Source organism: Seriola lalandi, unplaced genomic scaffold (assembly GCF_002814215.2).
Source record: "Seriola lalandi dorsalis isolate HSWRI2012SDOR001 ecotype SW California unplaced genomic scaffold, Sedor1 jcf7180002054927, whole genome shotgun sequence".
Lineage (NCBI taxonomy): Eukaryota > Metazoa > Chordata > Actinopteri > Carangiformes > Carangidae > Seriola > Seriola lalandi.
The window spans coordinates 2313620-2323190 of NW_019525479.1; the positions used below are offsets into that span (position 1 = coordinate 2313620).

At 41.5% G+C, this 9571-nt stretch overlaps 1 protein-coding gene across 1 annotated transcript; it reads right to left on the reverse strand.

Annotated features, from left to right (window-relative positions):
- Nucleotides 1-1243: 1243 nt before the first annotated feature.
- On the reverse strand, nucleotides 1244-8921 carry sall4 (spalt-like transcription factor 4). The gene is made up of 4 exons (XM_023392917.2): nucleotides 8729-8921; nucleotides 3749-6214; nucleotides 3359-3663; nucleotides 1244-3236 (listed from the first exon to the last, which is right to left on the reverse strand). The coding sequence occupies exons 1-4, from the start codon at nucleotides 8793-8795 to the stop codon at nucleotides 2802-2804; spliced, it is 3273 nt and encodes a 1090-aa protein (XP_023248685.1). The 5' UTR covers nucleotides 8796-8921; the 3' UTR covers nucleotides 1244-2801.
- Nucleotides 8922-9571: the final 650 nt, after the last annotated feature.

Below are 9571 nucleotides of genomic sequence, written 5' to 3' on the forward strand. Positions count from 1 at the left end.
ATGTAGCATCTGATACAGCAGTTGTGTTTTGATAGAGATGTTATGTCCTTTTACGGCTGTAGTTTATGGTATTGTATTTTACTGTATGCATTGCAATTTAATTTTTAAATTTTTAGTGCTCTGTAAATGTTAAGTGAAATGGACAAACTACTAGAAACACCTTTCATACAATGCAGTCAAGTGGTCTGGGCAAAAGGCTACTTACAAGTGTTTGAACATAACAGAGGACCAGCATAGGTTCAGTATAATACTAGGTATAGTCGTATAGTATTATGGTTGTTTTGGACCTGACCTCTTCTTGTTGGGTAATATTTGGAAAAACTTAACAGATTACATAAGCTTCTAAAAACAGGTGTGAGATTTTCCAGTAAAGGAAATGGAAAGAGGAGAGATGGGTGAATATACACCAATGTAGCAAAAATGCACTATTTGCATAATGGGAAATGCCCACAATAATTAAATTTGCATGCCACAGCTTTGACCTAAGTCTGTAATATAGCAGCCTGTGTTGTTATCACGATTTGAGTGGTCACGACTATGAAAATGAGTATCCACTTTTTCTTTTTTCTATCCTTTGTCATGCTTTATGCATAAAACCTTGAGGTTTGCTTTATTCATATTACTTGTCTTTGTATGTTTCGATCTTTTATTTTTTGGAACATCTGTGTGTTATGTTGTCCATGACAATCAAATTAAATAGTCTGATACAACAACACCACCACCACAAAGTATTGCATTTAAATGTACCATTGAATCGAGTCAACACACAAAAAACTCATGTTATCTCATGAAAAACTAATTGGTGGGATTGACTGCTGAGCTGGTGCACTACAGTGCAGGTGTTTCTGTATTTCTGCTCACTGACTGTATGCCCACTGCCAGTTTTACTGCCTTGCAATGACAATGATGTGTGACAAATGAGTATTATATCATGTCAAACGTGGAAAGGAAAAGGCCACTGTATAATTTATTTAAAATGGACTGTTGACACGCATGGCTGGAGAGCAAGCTTCAGTTGTGGATGCAAATATTTTCTCGTTGAGAATGCAAAATGGGAAGGGGATTAATGTCTATTGGTGGGTCATGAGAGTAGAAAGAAAATGAATGCTTGTCTTGAGTCATCTCTAGGTGTAAACTGTAATTAGGGATTTTGTGTACATTGAAAGCAGTCTGTGCTCGCAGAGAAATTAGCATAAGGGTATGACACATTTGAGTAGTCACTGGAGTAATGACAAGAGAAATATTGAAAAAGTCACCCTGATTTTATTTTTCAAAATCAGAAAACATTTAGGAGAAGGAAACATTTGAAAAAAAAAAAACAAAAAAAACATTTACATTGTAAACAGGCCAAATTGGCTCAACATTACTTGAATTGTAGAGACAACTTGAAAGCAGTTTTGACATGGTTTGCTAAAGAAAGGCACAACTTGGCAAATGCATATCGATAAGGAATGTACAGCAGGGGCCTACAAAGTACTCTGACCGTTCTGAGTTGTGTAAAGTGTCCAGTGATACATTCAGTACTGTTCAACTCAGCAGGTTGAGAGTGAAAAATCTTATCGCATGCTCACGAATGTATCGGAAAATATACAGAGCATTGCATTGAGAGTAGGGGGCACAGAGAACAACTAAAAATCTAAACAACGAGGTAGAACTTACCCCCTAAACTCAAGCATTTTGTGTATTATAAATAAATTAATGATGCTACAAGCTGGTAAGTCTGACAGTTACTCTAAATGGATATTTTAAACAAAATCTGACAGGAAGGAAAAGTTGACAAAATTGTTGATTTGCCCTTTCCCCATTTAGCCATCACAATAAAAGCAGTGAAACTGAAATGCAACTATAAAAAGTAGAGCTACCTAAAACTGAAATAAAGTGCAGGCATGAGAACATTACTGATATAATAGCATTCAGAGCTCAGCCAACTAAATTTGACTCTGCAGATTTACAAGTGGAATATGTAGGTTGAGAATTTGACATTTGTAAACTGAAAATATGAAATACATGCCATGCTACACTGTACAACACACTAATTTAACCAGTCTAACAGAGCCTCCATGACGACCAAATGGTGCAGTGAAAGACAACAGCAACACTAAAGTTCAGATTAGGCACTTGGCAAAAGGTTTGAATCATTAACTATTGTATCTTAGCGCCAATGCAACAAAGATGCAACACCTATTTTATAATCTGCATTTTCCAAAACTGATGACTCAACTGTTGTGACTTGCTTTAAGAGACAAGACACAGGAATAATCTGCCAGTCTGATCAAAAGCCCCCTCAAAATGAGACATGATAATGGCATTTACCACAACAAAAAATGAACAATGTCATAAAAACTATGGCACACAATAGGAGGGAAAGTAGTCATTATAGACACATATGGTTAACTACGCCATTTTTTCTGAACACTGAGACATCGTGTCATGCCCTAAAACGTTTCCTATTAAAGTCAAAATCCTTCAGTATCAAGGAGACAGTCTGAATTAAAGCAATTTCAAGTAAGTTATACATTCAAACTTCTGGATAGACAGCAAAACAAAAAAAAGTCACAGGAAAAAAATACCCGCATATATATTTATATAAAATAAAATACAACTACAGTAGTTATATCAAGTTCAACTAAAAATAACACTTGATCAGGAGGAGAGACAGTCGCAATGAAGTTACTGGAAAAATTCAACCAATCTAAGCAGAATTCTACAAGGTTTTCTCTGGAAATTGATTGTACCTCATTCAAAAAAGGACACATTCAAAAACTCAGTTCAGGTGATAAACTGGCAGATGTCCAAAAAGCCTAGTTAACTGCAATTTTACCCTCCTCCATGAAATGTGGGAACTGTGATTTTGGCACACTGTCAGAGCTTTTATTCTCAATTTCAGCCACCGTGGCAGGCAAGCCAGAGTGGGATCCATCCATCTTCATGAGGCCTCCGGTAGATCCAATAAGAGGCCCACCGGCAGGGCTACCAGGGAGTGGGATGCCACCACCCTGGATGACAGAAATTTCATTGGTCTTCATTGTCAGGCCACCACTGAAGGCAGCAGCGTACTGGTTCCACAGAGATGGGTCAAAGTTCATTGGTGGAGCACCCAATTCTTTGGGCCCCTGCATGATTTCTGGCAACATCTTAGCCTCTGCGCTCATTGCCATCAGTGCCATGGGATTATCCAGAGAGAGACGCTGACCACGCCGTGACGAGTTGTTCCACATGTGAGTGCCGATGTGCACCTGAAAAACAAGACGCCCAGTCAATTACAATCCCATCAAAACACTAGCTCCATTATTCCAAAGTACAGACTTTATAAACTGAAACAGCCTATACAACACTTCGAGGCACAGTGGTTTCTTACCTTTAAATTTCCCTTGGTGGTGAAAGCCCTGCCACAGATGTTGCAGGCAAAAGGCTTCTCCCCCGTGTGAGTGCGCTCGTGGATCTGCAAAGCACTAGCAGATGAGAAGTTCTTCCCACAGACATTACACATGTGCTGTTTGGTTGATCGTCGAGGTGCGGTGGAGATGGAAGAGGGCACGGTTGTTCCCTGAGGCATGTGGGAGCCGAACAAACCATGGGGGCCCAAAGGATTCTCTGGAGGAATCTTCATCTCCAAACTGGCCAGACATGATGGTATCCTCATGAAAGACATGTTACTAGGAACTGTTGATACAAAGAGTGGAGAATTAGATCCATGCATTCAACATGACGCTGTTTAAAGTACATTTCTAAAACTAATAAAACTCACCATAGTCTCCATTTGTGAATGGCATGCCAGGTTCTTCTTTAATGGCTTTGGGGGTGAAGCTGCTTGAAGCTGTAAGGTCAAGGGCTCCACTTGACTCAGTGCCATCTTGAGTGCCACCCTCAGACTCTGGTTTTGACCCACTACTGGCAAATTCATCAACAGCAGACTCAGGAGACTTGCTGCTACTCAGGTTGTTATTTACAGGGGAGGATGAATGAAAAGACATGGCTGAGTCAGAAATGGCGGGACTACGGCCATTGTGATATTCCTGATCTCTAGGAGCTGATGGGGATTCTTTGGCTGTTCCCTCGCTCTCCGAAGCAGTGCTACTCTGTCGTTTCAGTGCAAGAGCAGAGGTGAGGTTCTTCAAAACATCCAGGCTGGAAAAGGCAACGGGGGCAGAATGCTTCTTTGGTTGTCCCTCAGAGGCAGGAGGGAGGGAATCTAAGGTCTCGTTTGGCTTCTGTGAGTTAAGCTCTGGTTCATGATCCTCCATGCTTGTTTCAAAACCATTAGTATCCATGGGCTTCTCCTCTGGTAGAGATGGCTCCATTGCTTCTGCTGCTTCAAACTGGTTTTCCGGCATTGGGGTGTTGGGGATCTGCCCGCCCATGTGCATGCGAATGTGCTGCTGCAGAACCACAGCGTTAGTGAACTTCTTCTGGCAAATAGGGCATGAGTGCTGCATCTTAAGAGGGGTGTTAGCCCTGTGCACTCCATAATGAGCCTTGAGGTTACCCTTAGTGGAGAATGCACGGCCACAGATTTTGCATTTGTAGGGCCTCTCGCCGGTGTGTGTACGGTAATGCATCTTGAGCGAGCTCTGGCAACTGAGCACCCTATGACAGATTACACACTCATTGGGGTCATTGGTCCTTTTTTCCAGGCCATCCACCATTTGCTGAAGTTTTGCCGTTCCAGAGCTTTGTTCTGCTGGGAGGGCATTCCCATTCATATGATGCAGTGGTCCAAGCAGTTCTTTAGCGTCCTTCTGATTTGGATCCAGTCCTGTCTCTTGACCAAACATATTAGAGGAAACAGACGGAGAGCCATCGCTTATTGTTGGGGAGGGTCTCTGGGAAAAGGAGTCCCCTCCAAAGCTGTCAAATGTCGCCTTGAAGCCTGGTATGGATGATGGGTGGAACCCAGCAGTAGGATGGCCCAGCATAGGCTTGATTTCAGTCATGTTTGACTCGTCCATGGGCACAGACATGCCAAACGGAATGCCACTGCTGGTGGGAATGTTGTCAAGGTGCTCTGGCACAGGATGAGGGTTCATGCCAATGTTCGGATACTTGTCTTTATGCCGCTGGAAATGCACTTTGAGGTTTCCTTTGGTTGTGAATCGGTTTCCGCAAATGTTACACTTGAAGGGCCTCTCCCCGGTGTGAGAACGCAAGTGAATCTGGAGCGCACTGTCATTGCCGAAGGTCTTTCCGCAGTACTTACACTTGTGCTTGTATAGTGAGTCACCATTCTTTGATTCTGGTGGAAGGTTCAGCATTTTCGTCTTCACCTTTTTGGAGGACTCAATCCCTGCTTGGATCCCATTGAAGGTGCTCGGGAATCCCAAGACACCTGGAGATTGGGGCAGTAGTGCTGGTAAACGACTGGCCAGATCTGGAATGCCCTTCAAAATGTCTGTTTTAGAGTTTACTGAACCCAGTCCTCCAGGTAGAGAGGCAGGGATGCCAGTGGGCAGAGGTAGTTTACCTTGCTTCATTGTCTCCATAGAAAGACTCTGGCTGCCGGTCCTTTTTCCTATCAGAGCTGCTGCAGCAGAGAGCTGTTGAGACAGATGTGCACCAAGGGCTTTCAGAGGGTCCATTGCTGCCCCTACTGATGACTGGAGACTCTGTGGAGTCATCATAGCTACTTGGATTCGAATCTGTTCTGTGAGCTGTATTTGCTGTAGCTGCTGTTGCTGGAGGCACACTAACTGTTCCAAGATCATCGGGATGGCCTGCAGGGCATCCTCTGACGAGGTCAGAGATGTATTACTTGAAGAATGTTGGGAGACAGCAACTTTAGTATCTGCCATGGTTTCAAGAGTGACATTTGAATTGTGCATTTTGGGTGAGGGGTGGAAAGTCATCTCAGGGCTTGCAGACATCTCTGCGTGATCTTGTTGTCCTGAATCCTCTGCATTCATGCTCGAGTCTTCTTCTGTTCTTTCCAGGTGGTCTGTGTTGACATTTGATAGGGAATGACTACTGGACTGGCTATCATCATGGTCACTGGTAGGGCCTTCAGGAGAACCTTGTGAATATTCCTCAGGCATTTCATTGCCATCTCCGTCTTTCATGATGACCACTTGCTGACTTTTAGTGCAATTTTTCTCATGCTCAAGAAATTCTGCTTCATCAAAGAATTCAGCACAACACTTGTTGCAGACCCTGGTCTCATCCATTCTGAACCTCTTCATTTTGTTTCCAGTCTCCTCAGCCTGATCATCTCGAAGAATCCCTGAAACAACAAGATAACAGGATTTAAAATCAATGCTCTTCTACAGTTAGGGTGATATTTGGGCAATTAAAATGAATGATTAATTAAATATAGATTAATAATTCAAATTTAGCAATTCAAAAGTAAACTTAGTAATATACAGACTTGCAAGTTTGGAAAACAGCATTACTGCTAATGTGTCAAGATAAGTAAAATTGTGGTAATGGATAAAAATAAGACCACATTACAATATCTTGAAATCCAATATACCAGCCTTGCAATATAGTTAAACTTTGAGTTTTATGTTAAACATTTATTGCTAATGTGAAAAGGTGTTGATTTGATTCTGTGGAAACTTTTGAGACTTGAGTTTTTTTGGATCACACAGTCTCTCTTGTAATATATCCCTCTTAATGTGTCCACTCCCTCTGGGTCACTGCACTGGGCTGCAACAGACTTTGAAATTGCCTATTGTCCACAGGGCCAGCAGAGGGCAATCATCTACTTTTGACATTACCCTCAACAATGTCCAGAAAGACAAAGAGCCACTGGGCATTAAATTACTGCATTTCTGAAATAAGCCACTCCAGCACTTGCTAAAAATCAGATCCATTTCCAGCACCACATGTGGGGCAATACTTGTGACATATCTCAAACTAAAATCCAGTAAGTATTGGATATCTAAAAACTTCTACACTGAATTTGATGTCCCAGTTTGCACAAAAAAAATGAATAAAAGACTAAGTTTACAATACAAACCTCGTCTTAAAAAGAAAATAGGGAAGGGGTAATCTAATGTTGATTAACCTTCAAGTATTTTCACAGCCTGTGAAAGCCTGATAAGTGCTCCAAGTGTGCATTTTAATTTGTCTGCTAACCAAGAGGCCATTTCACAACTGGGTGTATTGTTAAATGCTAATTCCTCAGAGAAGGGGGGAGACCACCTGTTTGCATTTGCCCAAGGAAACTGTTGGACTTGTTAATTGCTCACCAGGAGGCATTGAAGCATTGTCACGAAAAAAAGTTGCAAACTGCATCACATTTTGATCCATGAGGAAACATTAAGCATGGCTCAGCCACCCACATTTGCGCACTGTAGCCTAAAATGCAGCTGCTCTTATCTTGATAAAATTAACTTCGACAGGCACAGCACACACAAGGTGCAACTGAGGAATAAATCACAATGTACTTCAAATAAAATCCCAACTCGTCGATTATTAAGTAAATAGAGGGCGGCAACACTCTAGTTTACCACTTGACGGCGCATGACCTGTATCCGATCACCTTTAGTGGGGTACATGACACGAGGTCAGACTAAAAATTAAATTCACAGACGCTTGTGTGATACACGAAAAGTTATCTTTCATTACATAATCATGTTCTAAGAGGCAGATACACCAAAATGTCCCGCGGCTCTCTAAACAACGGGTTATCCAAAGTTTCCTAATTATAAGGTGAGGTCTATCCACTACAGGGCTGGAACTTGCATATGGCAACACCAAAACGCACCCCCACCCAGTCTCCACAAAAAGGCCACTGCTCCATCCCCCACCTCTCCACATATGTACGAAAGGAAACAGTCATGCATTAAACTGGGGGATTTATTGCCTTTAGGTCAGCTTACTCCAGAGTCACATTTCATACAGTTTTTTGGGCACCTTTTGTTTAAAAAAAAAAGCTGCAACTTTGGCGCACACTCGCAAATAAATGCCACCACAATATATATATATATATATATATATATATATATATACACACACGCACACGCTGATACATTAGATACAGCAAAAGTATAAGCACAAGTACAAATCAAAATTACAACTGTAAAAATACCAAATCGAAATTCAATCAAAAGATCAAGTAGTATGTACTAATATTTAACACCAAGTGATGTTTCGTGATAAACGAGGCCAGTTAATAATATTACAGTCAAATAAAGATACACATGAAAGGTACCCTGGTCAGCCTATGGAGCCATTCTTTGCCACACAACTTCCTAAGTAAGCCCCCAATGTATCCAAAAGACAACAGGTAGAAAAACAAGTTTCAAAGAATGGTAAAAAGTTCAAAAGGGTTTCACCGACTTTCAACCTTAATCATGAAATAACTACACGAAACCCCCACGACTGGTCGATTCGGGATGAAATTGGTCTAAATTTGTTCGACATCAAAACTGTTTAAAAAGTTACAAATAAAGGATGCGACTCGGTCTCTAGTAAAAGTTAAAGCTTACAGTGTTGCATTTTAAAGCGACCCCGGCGAGGCACCTGTATTGTGTTTAAAATAATTCAGTGACTATGTCGCTTGCCAGCTCCTGTAGCTAAAGTTTAACTGGTCAATGCAGAGGGACAGCAACAGGTCAAAGTGAGAGAGGAACAATGTAAAAAGTCAGCCCCCCAACTTTTTACATAAAATGTCGAGAGTTACAAACATGGCATGGCGGGGCCACACGTTAAGTTTTTTCTTTTTTCTTTTTTGGGTAACTGACTCCCCCATACCGTGTGTGTGTGTGTGTGTGTGTGTGTGTAAACTTACCATTTTCAAGCGAACCGGGCTCGTCGGAGTTGATGTGCTGCGGTTTGGCTTGCTTGCGCCTCGACATGGTGCAACCATCAGGAGCAAAGAGTTACAAACAATTTTCCTCTCCTTCTTCAACAAATTCTTCTGCTTGGAAAATTAGCCCCTCAAGTAGGCTAGAAATGCGCATGTCAACGTAATTATTATTATCAATAATGCATTGCGATTTATCACGGTCCTCTGACAGCTGATTGGCTCCAGTCCAAGTGCTCACACATTATTCAAATGTGCTCCCTATTGATGAGCGGAGCGGAGTGCCAGGAGGGGGCGGGAGGAGCCATGCTAGTGGATGGACTGCAGGATGGAGGCAGGGTTAATAACACCCAACGCATCGCTCTTTTCCTTGTTCATGAAAAAAAGAAAAAAAAAAATTGTCACCGACAGACACAAGCCAGAAAAAGACCAGTAAAACATGTTTGATAGATAAGTTGATAGACTACTCACCTGTGGCGTCTTTAACTTTAGTTTAAATGATAACCTGAAGTACTTTACTTTATTTTGGGCTATTTCCTATTTGGTCCATATCAAATTTATTCACATATAAGGATGTTTTGATCTTGTATGTTTTTGCTGGGACTCATGGAAATGAATCATATTTTATATCTTCATCCTCCTGCAGCAACACCTTCATGTATTTAGCATGTTCCTGTAAACATATGTGGTGCATCTGTGCAAAAGGAAGGTCAGTTTATGGTAATCTAATCATACCACACACATATATGGTATCACTATAATATTTCTTGAGGCATTTATTTGTTGAGATGTTGTGATACTGATAAATATCGTGGGATCGCTGTTTAT

Excerpts from the sequence above, each read along its gene's own strand:
- sall4 (XM_023392917.2), bottom strand. The coding sequence starts at position 8,795 with ATGTCGAGGCGCAAGCAAGCCAAACCGCAGCACATCAACTCCGACGAG. Across the intron at positions 6,215-8,728 it reads GCCCGGTTCGCTTGAAAATG|GGATTCTTCGAGATGATCAG; the intron begins GTAAGTTTACAC and ends TTGTTGTTTCAG. Across the intron at positions 3,664-3,748 it reads ATTCACAAATGGAGACTATG|TTCCTAGTAACATGTCTTTC; the intron begins GTGAGTTTTATT and ends TTGTATCAACAG.